The sequence below is a fragment of the Oncorhynchus keta genome, chromosome 24 (genome assembly GCF_023373465.1).
Source record: "Oncorhynchus keta strain PuntledgeMale-10-30-2019 chromosome 24, Oket_V2, whole genome shotgun sequence".
NCBI classification, from domain to species: domain Eukaryota; kingdom Metazoa; phylum Chordata; class Actinopteri; order Salmoniformes; family Salmonidae; genus Oncorhynchus; species Oncorhynchus keta.
This window is the reverse complement of record NC_068444.1, coordinates 14408149-14423583: the sequence shown is the minus strand read 5'-3', so window position 1 is coordinate 14423583 and position 15435 is coordinate 14408149. Positions and strand designations below refer to the sequence as shown.

General features: G+C 46.5%; 2 protein-coding genes across 54 annotated transcripts in view; one reads left to right on the top strand and one right to left on the bottom strand.

The window, feature by feature from the left end:
• The first annotated feature begins 1047 nt into the window (after positions 1 to 1047).
• Positions 1048 to 4355, top strand: LOC127911383 (uncharacterized). Of its 50 annotated transcripts, none has more exons than XM_052477796.1 (9): positions 1048 to 1294; positions 1343 to 1828; positions 1883 to 2260; positions 2322 to 2429; positions 2520 to 2573; positions 2736 to 2789; positions 2956 to 3063; positions 3176 to 3337; positions 3464 to 4355. In XM_052477796.1, exons 1-9 carry the CDS (start codon positions 1087 to 1089, stop codon positions 3871 to 3873), a joined length of 1968 nt encoding a protein of 655 aa, XP_052333756.1. In that variant the 5' UTR covers positions 1048 to 1086; the 3' UTR covers positions 3874 to 4355. The 50 variants fall into 50 exon arrangements, with proteins under 50 accessions (XP_052333756.1, XP_052333757.1, XP_052333761.1 ...); XM_052477797.1 differs by lacking the exon at positions 2736 to 2789 and adding an exon at positions 2628 to 2681; XM_052477801.1 differs by lacking the exon at positions 2736 to 2789.
• A 5936-nt stretch (positions 4356 to 10291) lies between these two features.
• LOC118357685 (caskin-2-like) overlaps positions 10292 to 15435 on the bottom strand; it is a 113037-nt gene continuing 107893 nt past the window's right edge. For all 4 annotated transcript variants that reach the window (XM_052477786.1, XM_052477785.1, XM_052477784.1 and 1 more), the window contains 5 exons: positions 15030 to 15115; positions 14843 to 14953; positions 14479 to 14580; positions 11712 to 11850; positions 10292 to 11473 (listed from right to left, as the gene is read on the bottom strand). In XM_052477786.1, the coding sequence (XP_052333746.1) occupies positions 10440 to 11473; positions 11712 to 11850; positions 14479 to 14580; positions 14843 to 14953; positions 15030 to 15115 (1472 nt within the window). In that variant the 3' untranslated portion in view covers positions 10292 to 10439. The remainder of the gene's footprint in view (positions 11474 to 11711; positions 11851 to 14478; positions 14581 to 14842; positions 14954 to 15029; positions 15116 to 15435) is intronic.

Sequence of the window (15435 nt, the reverse complement as noted above, 5' to 3'; positions counted from 1 at the left end):
TGTCTTTTGTCTTTTTTTGTGTGTGTGTGGGAAGGCATTCTCTGTGGGATCTCAAAGGAAAATGACCGCGTTAGTATAAATTCACCTTTTTAATGTTTGTAAAGCGTAAGCGTGTATTGACCAATCAGCAAGTCTAGGGCTAATGTTTTAGGGCAGCGTTTCCAAAGCTGGGTCTTGAGGACTCCATGGGGTGCACGGTTTGGATATTTAATCTTACACAGCTGATTCAAATCAACTATGTAGCGTTAGGGCAAAAAAACAAAACATGTACCCCTTGGGGTCCCCAGGACCCAGTTTGGGAAACACTGCTCTAGAACAGACCAATCAGCAAGTCAGATATCTAAAACAATGTTCTGCCGTGAGAATGTCACTTTACTATTCTTGTAAATACATTGTACTTACTAACACTGGTTAAGGTTGTGTACAGTACGAACAGTTTAAGTAATAGTTCACCCAAATGACATAAATTAGCATTTGGAGACGGTCAGGTGAACAAAACCAAAGCATGCATTGCGGTCTCACCTTTTACAGGGTCATGAAACCAATATTTAATTTGGGTAAACTATAGGTATAAGTACAGTATTGATGGGTATTGTACTGCATAATCTGACTATACTGGCTGTTTAATGCTCGAGTAACTGGTTGCGTCACAATTCCCAAATAGCACCCTAATCCCTATTTAGAGCACTACTCTGGTCAAAAGGTGCACTAAATAGTACCCTAATCCCTATTTGACCAAAGTAATAAAACTGCGTGAAACAGAAGCAGCGACACGAGATAATATTAAGCACAAAACTTAAATACCACAGCTATGTAATGACTACAATGCCAGAATCATGGAATGTTTTAGAAACTAATATAAGTACATTATTGACATGACAGAGAAGATGCATACAAACGGTTGGATGAAATACAAGTTTGTTTTAGCTCCACACGAAAAGTCAATCGATTGTAACAGTGCACTGTCATAAAAGTTAAATACATACGGAAGCCGCTTTCTCTTCAACAAACCGTCACTGAAATGGGCTCAACTCCGCCCCCTTGTGTTTGGTTTTGGGGGTGGCACGGTGTTACCACAGAATTAAAATGGCAGTTACAGTTGCCAAGACCCACCCCACAGTTTTCCAAACAAGTGGGAACACAAAGTTTCAGATTGTGTTTGTTACTATGTCAGGGCTTACTGTAGGTTACAGTAGTACAGCTGGGTTTGTGTTTGTTACTATGTCAGGGCTTACTGTAGGTTACAGTAGTACAGCTGGGTTTGTGTTTGTTACTATGTCAGGGCTTACTGTAGGTTACAGTAGTACAGCTGGGTTTGTTACTATGTCAGGGCTTACTGTAGGTTACAGTAGTACAGCTCGGTTTGTGTTTGTTACTATGTCAGGGCTTACTGTAGGTTACAGTAGTACAGCTGGGTTTGTGTTTGTTACTATGTCAGGGCTTACTGTAGGTTACAGTAGTACAGCTGGGTTTGTGTTTGTTACTATGTCGGGGCTTACTGTAGGTTACAGTAGTACAGCTGGGTTTGTGTTTGTTACTATGTCGGGGCTTACTGTAGGTTACAGTAGTACAGCTGGGTTTGTGTTTGTTACTATGTCAGGGCTTACTGTAGGTTACAGTAGTACAGCTGGGTTTGTGTTTGTTACTATGTCAGGGCTTACTGTAGGTTACAGTAGTACAGCTGGGTTTGTGTTTGTTACTATGTCAGGGCTTACTGTAGGTTACAGTAGTACAGCTGGGTTTGTGTTTGTTACTATGTCAGGGCTTACTGTAGGTTACAGTAGTACAGCTGGGTTTGTGTTTGTTACTATGTCAGGGCTTACTGTAGGTTACAGTAGTACAGCTCGGTTTGTGTTTGTTACTATGTCGGGGCTTACTGTAGGTTACAGTAGTACAGCTGGGTTTGTGTTTGTTACTATGTCAGGGCTTACTGTAGGTTACAGTAGTACAGCTCGGTTTGTGTTTGTTACTATGTCAGGGCTTACTGTAGGTTACAGTAGTACAGCTGGGTTTGTGTTTGTTACTATGTCAGGGCTTACTGTAGGTTACAGTAGTACAGCTCGGTTTGTGTTTGTTACTATGTCGGGGCTTACTGTAGGTTACAGTAGTACAGCTCGGTTTGTGTTTGTTACTATGTCAGGGCTTACTGTAGGTTACAGTAGTACAGCTGGGTTTGTGTTTGTTACTATGTCAGGGCTTACTGTAGGTTACAGTAGTACAGCTCGGTTTGTGTTTGTTACTATGTCAGGGCTTACTGTAGGTTACAGTAGTACAGCTGGGTTTGTTACTGTAGGTTATGTACAGCTGGGGGCTTACTGTAGGTTACAGTAGTACAGCTGGGTTTGTGTTTGTTACTATGTCAGGGCTTACTGTAGGTTACAGTAGTACAGCTGGGTTTGTGTTTGTTACTATGTCAGGGCTTACTGTAGGTTACAGTAGTACAGCTGTTTGTTACTATGTCAGGGCTTACTGTTACAGCTGGGTTTGTGTGTTTGTTACTATGTCAGGGCTTACTGTAGGTTACAGTAGTACAGCTGGGTTTGTGTTTGTTACTATGTCAGGGCTTACTGTAGGTTACAGTAGTACAGCTGGGTTTGTGTTTGTTACTATGTCAGGGCTTACTGTAGGTTACAGTAGTACAGCTCGGTTTGTGTTTGTTACTATGTCAGGGCTTACTGTAGGTTACAGTAGTACAGCTGGGTTTGTGTTTGTTACTATGTCAGGGCTTACTGTAGGTTACAGTAGTACAGCTCGGTTTGTGTTTGTTACTATGTCAGGGCTTACTGTAGGTTTATAGTAGTACAGCTGGGTTTGTGTTTGTTACTATGTCAGGGCTTACTGTAGGTTACAGTAGTACAGCTCGGTTTGTGTTTGTTACTATGTCAGGGCTTACTGTAGGTTACAGTAGTACAGCTGGGTTTGTGTTTGTTACTATGTCTATGGGGCTTACTGTAGGTTACAGTAGTACAGCTCGGTTTGTGTTTGTTACTATGTCAGGGCTTACTGTAGGTTACAGTAGTACAGCTGGGTTTGTGTTTGTTACTATGTCAGGGCTTACTGTAGGTTACAGTAGTACAGCTCGGTTACTTTGTGTTTGTTACTATGTCAGGGCTTACTGTAGGTTACAGTAGTACAGCTGGGTTTGTGTTTGTTACTATGTCGGGGCTTACTGTAGGTTACAGTAGTACAGCTGGGTTTGTGTTTGTTACTATGTCAGGGCTTACTGTAGGTTACAGTAGTACAGCTGGGTTTGTGTTTGTTACTATGTCAGGGCTTACTGTAGGTTACAGTAGTACAGCTCGGTTTGTGTTTGTTACTATGTCAGGGCTTACTGTAGGTTACAGTAGTACAGCTGGGTTTGGTTTGTTTTGTGTTTGTTACTCGGTTTGTGTTTGTCGGGGCTTACTGTAGGTTACAGTAGTACAGCTGTTTGTGTTTGTTACTATGTCAGGGCTTACTGTAGGTTACAGTAGTACAGCTGGGTTTGTGTTTGTTACTATGTCAGGGCTTACTGTAGGTTACAGTAGTACAGCTCGGTTTGTGTTTGTTACTATGTCAGGGCTTACTGTAGGTTACAGTAGTACAGCTGGGTTTGTGTTTGTTACTATGTCAGGGCTTACTGTAGGTTACAGTAGTACAGCTGGGTTTGTGTTTGTTACTATGTCAGGGCTTACTGTAGGTTACAGTAGTACAGCTCGGTTTGTGTTTGTTACTATGTCAGGGCTTACTGTAGGTTACAGTAGTACAGCTGGGTTTGTGTTTGTTACTATGTCAGGGCTTACTGTAGGTTACAGTAGTACAGCTCGGTTTGTGTTTGTTACTATGTCAGGGCTTACTGTAGGTTACAGTAGTACAGCTCGGTTTAAAGCCTGATGCTATGCAGTAGATTAGACCCGGAAGGTTGCGAGTTCAAACCCCCGAGCTGACAAGGTACAAATCTGTCGTTCTGCCCCTGAACAGGCAGTTAACCCACTGTTCCCAGGCCGTCATTGAAAATAAGAATGTGTTCTTAACTGACTTGCCTGGTTAAATAAAGGTAACATTTTTTTTTCTTCTAAGTATTGGTGTGTACACTCAGCTGACACGTCACATACACTAACACCTTCCACAGCTCAGCTGGACCTGAAGACATGCACTTTCATTTGACAATAGTGCTTTTGTTTTTGTTTTGAGCTCTTTGGAGGGCAAACACTGGATTTCCACTTTGGTCAAACATACATGGAATTTAATATAATGTAATACATATTTTAGATACATTTAAATGTTTTCACACCTCACAAACAATCAAGAATATACTACACTGAACAAAAATATAAATGCAACATGTAATGTGTTGGTTCCTGCTTCATGAGCTGAAATAAAAAATCTCAGAAATGTTCCATATGCACAAAAAGTTAATGAGCATTTCTCCTTTGTCAAGACAATCCCTCCACCTGGACAGGCATATCAAGAAGCTGATTAAACAGCACGATCATTACACAGGTGCACCCTGTGCTCGCAACAAAAGGGCACTCTAAAAGGTGCAGTTCTGTCACACAACACAATGCCATAGATGTGTGAATTTTGAAGAAGCATGCAATTGGCATGTTGACTGCAGGAATATCCACCAGAGCTGCTGCCAGATCATTTATTTCTCTACCATAAGCTGCCTGTCGTTTTAGAGAATTTAGCAGTGCCTCATAACCGCAGCCCAGGACCTCCACATCCGGCTTCTTCACCTGCGGGATCTTCTGTGACCAGCCACCTGGACAGCTGATGAAACTGAGGAGTATTTCTGTCTTTAATAAAGCCCTTTTGTGTGGAAAAACTAATTCTGATTGGCGCACCCCTGCCCAGTCATATGAAATCCATAGATTAGTGCCTAATGAATATATTTCAATTGACTAATTTCCCTATATGAACTGTAAGCATTTCACGTTAAGGTCGCGTACAAAGCTCGCCCTCCACTTGGCAAATCTGACCATAATTCTTATCCTCCGGATTTTTGCTTACAAGCACAAATTAAAGCAAGAAGCACCAGTAACTCGGTCTATTAAAAGGTGGTCAGATGAAGCAGATGCTAAACAACAGGACTGTTTTGCTGGTACATACTGGCATATGTTCCGGGATTCTTCTGATGGCATTGAGGAGTACACCACATCAGTCACTGGCTTTTAAAAAAAAGTGCATAGAGGACGTGGTCCCCACAGTGACTGTACGTACATACCCAAACCAGAAGTCATGGACTGTAGGCAACATTCGCACTGAGCTAAAGAGAGAGCTGCCCCTTTCAAGGAGTATGACTAACCCGGAAGCTTATAAGAAATCCCACACTGCCCTCCGACGAACCATCAAACAGGCAAATCGTCAATACAGGACTAAGATCTAATCCTACTGCACTGTGGCAGGGCTTGCAAACCATTACAGACTACAAACGCAAGCACAGCCAAGAGCTGCCCAGTGACATGAACCTACCAGACGACCTAAACTACTTCTATGCTCGCTTCAAGGCAAGTAACACTGAAGCATGCATGAGAGCACCAGCTGTTCCAGATGGCTGGGTAATCTCGCTCTCCGAAGCTGATGTGAGTAAGACCTTTAAACAGGGAAACATTCACAAGGCCGCAGGGCCAGACGGATTACCAAGACTTGTACTCCGAGCATGTGCTAACCAACTGGTAACCTGCCTAACTGACTACAGACCCGTAGCACTCACGTCTGTAGACATGAAAGGCTTTGAAAGGCTGATCATGGCTCACATCAACACCATTATCCCAGAAACCCTAGACCCACTCCAATGTGCATACCGCACCAACAGATCCACAGATGATGCAATCTCTATTGGCACTCCACAGTTCCCTTTCACCCCTGGACGAAAGGAATGACTGCACGGCCAGGCACAACTCCAACACCATCATTAAGTTCGCTGATGACAACATTGGTAGGCCTGATCACTGACAACGATGAGACAGCCTATAGGGAGGTTAGACACCTGACCGTGTGGTGCAAGGACAACAACCTCTCCCTCAACGTGATCAAGACAAAGGAGCTGATTGTGGACTACAGGAAAAGGAGGACCGAGCACGCCCCCATTCTCATTGACGGGGCTGTAGTGGAGCAGGTTGAGAGCTTCAAGTTCCTTGGCGTCCACATCACCAACAAACTAACATTGTCCAAGCACACTAAGACAGTCGTGAAGAGGGCACGACAAAACCTATTCCCCCTCAGGAGACTGAAAAGATTTGGCATGGTTCCTCAGATCCTCAAAAGGTTCTACATCTGCACCATCCTGACTGGTTGCATCACTGCCTGGTATGGCAACTGCTCCGCCTCCAACCACAAGGCACTACAGAGGGTAGTGCGAACGGCCCAGTACATCACCGGGGCCAAGCTTCCTGCAATCCAAGACCTCTATACCAGACGGTGTCAGAAGAAGCCCTGAAAATGGTCAAAGACTCCAGCCACCCTAGTCATAGACGGTTCTCTCTGCTACCGCACGGCAAGCGGTACCGGATCGCCAAGTCTAGATCCAAGAGTCTTCTAGACAGCTTCTACCCCCAAGCCATAAGACTCCTGAACAGCTAATCAAATGGCTACCCAGACTACTCGCATTGCCATTCGCCGCATGTGACAAATACATTTTGATTTGAAAAAGTTGCGTTTGTTCAGAATATATTACATGTTATCATAAAACTTGTATTTATTTATTTACAAAGTACTTTTCTAATTACCATAGTTACTCCTAACATCACGTATAGTATATTTTGAAGAGAATAGGTCCTTTTGTAAAACAAAAAAATGCAACGTAAAAACAACAAAATCTCAGTTTTCAGTAACATTTAAGAGTCTCATGTTAAGAATATTGACACACAACATAAGATTGGGTAAAGTTTAAGACGAGAATATGATATAATTTACAATAAATGTTAAACATGGACCCTTATTCCCTTTGTGGTAAAATCTGGTTGGCTCAGAGCAATGATGTAGCCACTCCTTCTGTCATATACCTGTGCTCTATGTCATAAACCCGTGCTCTATGTCATAAACCCGTGCTCTATGTCATAAACCCGTGCTCTATGTCATAAACCCGTGCTCTATGTCATAAACCCGTGCTCTATGTCATAAACCCGTGCTCTATGTCATAAACCCGTGCTCTATGTCATAAACCCGTGCTCTATGTCATAAACCCGTGCTCTATGTCATAAACCCGTGCTCTATGTCATAAACCCGTGCTCTATGTCATAAACCCGTGCTCTATGTCATAAACCCGTGCTCTATGTCATAAACCCGTGCTCTATGTCATAAACCCGTGCTCTATGTCATAAACCCGTGCTCTATGTCATAAACCCGTGCTCTGTGTCATAAACCTGTGCTCTGTGTCATAAACCTGTGCTCTATGTCATAAACCTGTGCTCTATGTCATAAACCCGTGCTCTATGTCATAAACGCGTGCTCTATGTCATAAACCCGTGCTCTATGTCATAAACCTGTGCTCTATGTCATAAACCCGTGCTCTATGTCATAAACCCGTGCTCTATGTCATAAACCCGTGCTCTGTGTCATAAACCCGTGCTCTGTGTCATAAACCCGTGCTCTATGTCATAAACCCGTGCTCTATGTCATAAACCCGTGCTCTATGTTATAAACCCGTGCTCTATGTCATAAACCTGTGCTCTATGTCATAAACCCGTGCTCTATGTCATAAACCTGTGCTCTATGTCATAAACCCGTGCACTATGTCATAAACCGTGCTCTATGTCATAAACCCGTGCTCTATGTCATAAACCTGTGCTCTATGTCATAAACCTGTGCTCTAAACCCGTGCTCTATGTCATAAACCTGTGCTCTATGTCATAAACCCGTGCTCTATGTCATAAACCTGTGCTCTATGTCATAAACCCGTGCTCTATGTCATAAACCCGTGCTCTATGTCATAAACCCGTGCTCTATGTTATAAACCCGTGCTCTATGTCATAAACCTGTGCTCTATGTCATAAACCCGTGCTCTATGTCATAAACCCGTGCTCTATGTCATAAACCCGTGCTCTATGTCATAAACCCGTGCTCTATGTCATAAACCCGTGCTCTATGTCATAAACCCGTGCTCTATGTCATAAACCTGTGCTCTATGTCATAAACCCGTGCTCTATGTCATAAACCTGTGCTCTATGTCATAAACCTGTGTTCTGTGTCATAAACCTGTGCTCTATGTCATAAACCCGTGCTCTATGTCATAAACCTGTGCTCTATGTCATAAACCCGTGCTCTATGTCATAAACCCGTGCTCTATGTCATAAACCTGTGTTCTGTGTCATAAACCTGTGCTCTATGTCATAAACCCGTGCTCTATGTCATAAACCTGTGCTCTATGTCATAAACCCGTGCTCTATGTCATAAACCCGTGCTCTATGTCATAAACCCGTGCTCTATGTCATAAACCTGTGCTCTATGTCATAAACCTGTGTTCTGTGTCATAAACCTGTGCTCTATGTCATAAACCCGTGCTCTATGTCATAAACCTGTGCTCTATGTCATAAACCCGTGCTCTATGTCATAAACCTGTGCTCTATGTCATAAACCTGTGTTCTGTGTCATAAACCTGTGCTCTATGTCATAAACCCGTGCTCTATGTCATAAACCTGTGCTCTATGTCATAAACCCTTGCTCTATGTCATAAAACACAGTAAATTGTTCTTTGTTATTGTGCTGTTTTTGCCAAGCAAAACCATTGATCCAGGGTTATGCGCTCCAGTTAAGGCAAGTCCCGATGTGTGTGTTAATGATATCCACACTCTTTCAAGTGCAGTCAGAGGTTCTCCACATTGTGACTGCTCTCTTCACCCCATTGCCCCCTCTTCGCACCCTCTTCCTCTCCCGGCTCCTACTTTCTCTCATCCACCCTATAAAACATGCAGATCAGTGCATCAGTCTAATCAATTCAAGCGACGCATCCCAAATTGCCCCCTATTCCCTATATAGTGCACTTCTTTTGACCAGGGCTCTATAGGGAAGAGGGTGCAATTTGCAACCCAATCCTACGGGTCCTATTCAGGTTGCCTTGAGTGAAGAGGAGGTATTTACTCCAACATGGCATCCAGTTGGTCGGCGAGGTCATCAAACATGTTGCCGATGTCATCCAGGATATTCCCTGCTGCTTTCACTGTGCTGCTGCCACTGGGAAAGAAAGAGGAAAGTGTTAACACAGTGTGTGTGTGTGTGTGTGTGTGTGTCTGCCTGCACGTGTGTGTGTGTGTCTTACCCGTCAGTGCAGTCATCCTGAGACGTTTTTCTCTCTACAACTTTCAGCGCTGCCTCCAGTGACGTGTTGGTCTCAACCAGCCTCCTCTGAACCAACACCTCCGAGCAGGCCTCACCATCCTGGGCCTTTCCTGCTCTCCCTGCCTGGCCTGGAGGCACCAAGGTGCTGTAGGATGGAGCGCGGGTTGCCTGGGCTGTAGGGCCTGAGGTTATGGATGAGCTGAGCTGGTGAAGTGTAGAGGCAGAGACAGTAGCAGGCATCTGATTCGTTGGCCTGGATGTTACTGTTCTCTGCTGAATGCCTGCTTTGGTTGCTGTTACTGGTTTCTGTGGATTGCCTGGTATACAGGTGGTTGTGTGTGTATTTTGACTGGATGTTATATGGTTCTGTGTGCTGCCTGTCGCTGTCTTCTGTTGACTGGCTGTTACCGGGGTGAGGACAGGTTTGAGGACAGGGCTGGTTGGTTTGGAGGACAGGGGTGGTTTCTGGCCTTTCCCTGTCGATTCTGTTCTCTGTAAACAGCTCCCTGACTTCACACCTGCTTCCTCCTCTTGCTTGTCTCCGTTTGTGTGTGTGTGGAAGCCGTTGGACCGGCTGTGTGTGTGTGGCTGTGTGTGTCCGTCGTCCAGTGTGTGTGTTTCCCGGTCTTTGGGCTGACGCCGTCGTTTGACCGTGTCCGACTCTTTGAGGTTGAACTCAGGGACCCCCAAGGACTTTGGGGCCTGCATTTTTGGGTCTTCTGGAGAAGCCTGGGGTTGAATTTCAGGGTCTGACCGGAAGCCTGCTCCCATCCTGGGCCGCTGTTTGATGGTGAGGTGGCCCTCCTCCGCAAAAGGGAGGTTCTCATTGGAGCTACTCTGAGGTGATGTAGAGCTTTCCAATACTGAACCATCCTTCCGCACTCTCTCCTCCTCTTCTGGGCTTTTCTCTATCCCTCCATCTCTATCCCTCCGATCGCCACCCATCCTCCTCAGGCCTCCCAGCCCCAGAGCGGGTACAGGTTTGTGGGAGGCGAGGGTGGGGGTGCGAGGGGAGGGTAACGCTACCCCCTTAGAGGGGCTGCCCCCGGGCCTGGACCCCTGTAGCCTGGCTGCGATGCTTCTCACACTGCCTGCACTCTCTGTCTCCACCCCTCCCACCTCCACCTGCCCTGCCACTACTGCCACTCCTGATTCACTGGCCTGGCTGCCACTCACCGAGCTCATCCTCTTAGGTGGCGGTGGGGGCGGGCCTTTGCGGCGAGAGCGGACAGCGAATGAGTGGCTCCGGCTGATGTGGCGTTGGACGGCGGAGGAATTTGATTGGCCGCAGCCTGTTTTGCGTCCCAGTGTTGCGTACGAGGGCATGGCCACCGGAGGGACGGATTCCTGCAGCGATGACTCGTCGTCTTCCGGTTCCCCATCTGACAGGGCGTAGCGGGACAGACTCTGGGTGCGTTTCTTGAGAGCCTCTGTGTTGAGGCCTTGTCCTGGGAGGGGGATTGCTCCAGCCTGGGGCTTGGGTAGACCACGTTGGCACATATAGGTTCCTCCTTCCTGGGTGTGGAGGTAGTTGAAGGCCCTCTGTGTGGGGGAGGCCTGGGGAGAGGAGAAGGGGTGGGGGTGGGCAGGGGGCTTGCAAGGTTTGGGTTTACTATGCACGGCTGGGTAGGCGAAGCGGGGCATCGAGCTGGGGGTGAGAGGAGGGGTGAGGGGGTGATGGGTAGTTTAGTGGGTGGCTGGGGGTGGCGCTTCTGGTCAGGCCACACCTCTGTGAGTCTCTGTCGGTCTCTCCCTGGACTACCTCCTCCCCCCTGTCTCCTTCCCCCTCCTCCCAAGCTTTCGTCCGAGCGACTGTGCACTCCAGCCGATGCCAGAGTCTGTTGGTGAAGCTCTTGGGAATACCCCGTAAAATTCCCAGATTTTCCAGAATTCCCAGATCCGCGGGAGCACGTTCCGATGCTCTCCTGGCTAATGCTCTCCCTCACACCCATCCCAAACCCATCCACTCCTCCTCCTGCTGCCCTCCCCATCATGGTGTTCTGTACCTCTGTGCTCAGCTCGCTGTCATGGAATGAGGGGAAGGGTGTCCTGGTGGTGTGAGGGGAAAGGGGGCAGCAGTCGTATGGGATCTCGGGGGGCTCAATAGCCACTGTGGTAGGTTTATGCCGGAGCGTGTCGGAGCCGTTGGCATGGTGACGAGAACGATGCAGGTCACATAAACGCTTCACGGCTAACATCAGCTTCTTCTGATGACCTGAGAGAGACAGAAGAACACAAATGCTAGGAACACAAATTGCAGAAAACAAAGAACTTCATGAACAGTTATTTTGTATACAAGTGGTTTAAAAAGGTTGCTGATTGGTTGTCAACAGCAAGGCTGTCATATTGAAAAGGGGGTGTGTCCAAGAGGTCTCGCATACACTGCTGACACACAGATGCACTTAAACTAAACAATGTGACCTTACAATGTGAAGAGTGTGATGATTTCTTACCCAGCTTGGTGATTCCTATCTCTGATAAGTCCTCCCAGGTGATATCCTTGACGATGCTGATGGTGTCATAACCATTCTCACACAGTCTCTTCTGGTACTGAGGGAGACCGATCGCGCTCAACCACTCTGACAGCTCAGACTGACAGAGAGGGAGAGATGGGGAGAGAGAAAAACTCAAATAATAGAGAAAGAAAGAGATGGACAGAGAGAGAGAGAGAGAGAGAGAGAGAGAGAGAGAGAGAGAGAGAGAGAGAGAGAGAGAGAGAGATGGACAGAGAGAGAAAGAAAGAAAGATGGACAGAGAGATGGAGAGAGATGGACAGAGAGAGAAAGAGAGAAAGAAAGAGATGGACAGAGAGAGAGAGAGAGAGATGGACAGAGAGATGGACAGAGAGATGGACAGAAGAGAGAAAGAGAGATGGACAGAGAGAGAGAGAGAGAGAGAGAGATGGACAGAGAGATGGAGAGAGAGATGGACAGAGAGAAAGAAAGAGATGGACAGATGGAAAGAGAGAGAGAGAGATGGACAGAGAGAGAGAGAGAGATGGACAGAGAGAAGATGGACAGAAGAGATGGACAGAGAGAGAAAGAGAGAGAAAGAAAGAGATGGACACAGAGAGAGAGAGATGGACAGAGAGAAAGAAAGAGACGGAGAGAGAGAGAGAGATGGACAGAGAGAGAGAGAGAGAGAGAGATGGACAGAGAGAGATGGACAGAGAGAGAGATGGAGAGAGAGAGAGAGAGAGGACAGAGAGAGAGATGGACAGAGAGAGAAAGAGAAGAAAGAAAGATGGACAGAGAGAGAGAGAGAGAGATGGACAGAGAGATGGACAGAGAGAGAAAGAAAGAGATGGACAGAGAGAGAGAGAGATGGACAGAGAGAGAGAGAGAGAGAGATGGACAGAGAGAGAGAGAGAGAGAGAGAGAAGAGAGAGAGAGAAAGATGGACAGAGAGAGAGAGAGAGAAAGAAAGAGATGGACAGAGAGAGAGAGAGAGAGAGAGAGAGAGACAGAGAGATGGACAGAGAGAGAGATGGACAGAGAGAGAGAGAGAGAGAGAGAGATGGACAGAGAGAGAGAGAGAGAGGTGGACAGAGAGAGAGAGATGGACAGAGAGAAAGAAATGGACAGAGAGAGAAAGAGAGAGAAAGAAAGAGATGGACAGAGACAGAGAGAGATGAGACAGAGAGAAAGAAAGAGATGGACAGAGAGAGAGATGGACAGAGAGAGAGAAAGAAAGAGATGGACAGAGAGAGAAGAGATGGACAGAGAGAGAGAAAGAAAGAGATGGACAGAGAGAGATGGACAGAGAGAGAGATGGACAGAGAGAGAGAGAGAGAGAGAGAGAGAGATGGACAGAGAGAGAGAGAAAGAGATGGACAGAGAGAGATGGACAGAGAGAAAGAGAGAGATGGACAGAGAGAGAGACAGAGAGAGAGAGAGAGAGAGAGAGAGAGAGAGAGAGAGAGAGAGAGAGAGATGGACAGAGAGAGAGAGAGAGAGATGGACAGAGAGAGAGAGATGGACAGAGAGAAAGAAATGGACAGAGAGAGAAAGAGAGAGAAAGAAAGAGATGGACAGAGACAGAGAGAGAGAGATGGACAGAGAGAAAGAAAGAGACGGACAGAGAGAGAGAGATGGACAGAGAGAGAGAGAGAGAGAGAGATGGAGAGAGATGGAGAGAGAGATGGACAGAGAGAGAGAGAGAGAGATGGACAGAGAGAGATGGACAGAGAGAGAGAGATGGACAGAGAGATGGACAGAGAGAGAAAGAGAGAGAGATGGACAGAGAGATGGACAGAGAGAGAAAGAAAGAGATGGACAGAGAGAGAGAGTTGGATAGAGAGAGAGATGGACAGAGAGAGAGAGAGAGTGGACAGAGAGATGGACAGAGAGAAGAAAGAGATGGACAGAGAGAGAGAGAGAGAGAGAGGTGGACAGAGATGGACAGAGAGAGAGGTGGACAGAGAGAGAGAGAGAGAGAGAGAGAGAGAGAGAGAGAGAGAGAGAGAGAGAGAGAGAGATGGACAGAGAGAGAGAGAGAGAAAGAGAGATGGACAGAGAGAGAGAGAGAGATGGAGAGAGAGAGGAGAGAGACAGAGAGAGAGAGATGGAGAGAGAGAGAGAGAGAGAAAGAGATGGAGAGAGAGAGAGAGATGGACAGAGAGAGAGAGAGAGAGAGAGAGAGACAGAGAGAGAGAGAGAGAGAGATGGACAGAGATGGACAGAGAGAGAGAGAGAGAGAGAGAGATGGACAGAGAGAGAGACGGACAGAGAGAGAGAGAGAGAGAGAGAGAGAGAGAGAGAGAGAGAGAGATGGAGAGAGAGAGAGAGAGAGAGAGAGAGAGAGAGAGAGAGAGAGAGAGAGAGAGAGAGAGAGAGAGAGATGGACAGAGAGAGAGAGAGAGAGAGAGAGAGAGAGAGAGAGAGAGAGAGAGAGAGAGAGAGAGAGAGAGATGGACAGAGATATGGACAGAGAGAGAGAGAGAGAGAGAGAGAGAGAGAGAGAGAGAGAGAGAGAGAGAGAGAGAGAGAGAGAGAGAAAAAGAAAGAGATGGACAGAGAGAGAGAAAGAGATGGACAGAGAGAGAAGGCAGAATGACAGAGTGACGGTGAGCTTGTTGACCAATAGCTCTACATGAAACATAAAGAACTAATTATTATTCCCGACAGACTACTGCACAACTCTCTCTTTCAGTGTCAAAGGCCTGTCGTCATCAGCCAGAGACTGTGTACAGGGTTCAAAGGTCATGTGACAGTCTCTTACAGGGACGTAGTCAGGCAGCCACTCTGGGATGTTCAGGTTGCCTATCTCCATGGAGATTTTCTTTCGGTGGCCTGGTTTGGTCACTCCGATGGCAGTCAGGTCCTGGACAGACATACACCAGGTTAAGAAACCCCACGATTTGGCTGTCAATCAGAAAAATGACTACAGAATACATTTATCCATGCTCATTTATTTTGTTGACCTAAAAAATAAACAGAGGTAAATGTGGAATACGTTTGTTTTAAATCTCAATGCCGTGAAAAGAGACATTGTAGAGATGTGTGTGTGTTAATATCTCACTCGCTCTCAAATGTGTCAATCAATTAAGCGTAATCAATAAATGTATGATAATCCGGCGTCTGACCTCTGGGGTCATCCTACTGACAGTAAGTACATCGTATCCTGCTGTGAGGAAGTTAGCAGTGTAGCTCTCCAGCTGGAACTCACACAGCCATTGGTAGATGGCCTCAGAGTCCTATAGACAGAGAACAGAGGGTTATCACACAGACATGAACGGACAGACAGACTGACCCACACCATATTCAACTTACGCTGCCCACCAGGACCATGTCTGAACACATGAAGCCACTCTGCTCCCCCAAACGAGTACCACCACTGACTTGACGACTCTGACCACCTGAGGGGGGAGGGAGGAGAGAGAGAGAGAGAGAGAGAGAGAGAGAGAGAGAGAGGGAGAGAGGGAGAGAGAGACATAGAGACATAGAGAGATTACAGCCTTTACCAAATGAAATGTTCACAGCTAACAGCAAGCACGAGGAAGGACTGAGGTGAAGGTGTATTATCTCGTAGATCTGAGGTGCCAGTCAACAGACCGATGTCAGATTACTGAAGCATGCCTCTCTCGTTCCTGTAAGTTCATGCTCTACAACATCCGCAGAGTACGACCCTGCCTCACACAGGAAGCGGCGCAGGTCCTAATCCAGGCACTTGTCATCT

Excerpts from the sequence above, each read along its gene's own strand:
- LOC127911383 (XM_052477788.1), top strand. The coding sequence starts at position 1,087 with ATGGCAGTTACAGTTGCCAAGACCCACCCCACAGTTTTCCAAACAAGT. Across the intron at positions 3,064-3,175 it reads TATGTCAGGGCTTACTGTAG|GTTACAGTAGTACAGCTGGG; the intron begins GTTACAGTAGTA and ends GGCTTACTGTAG. Across the intron at positions 3,338-3,463 it reads TATGTCAGGGCTTACTGTAG|GTTACAGTAGTACAGCTGGG; the intron begins GTTACAGTAGTA and ends GGCTTACTGTAG.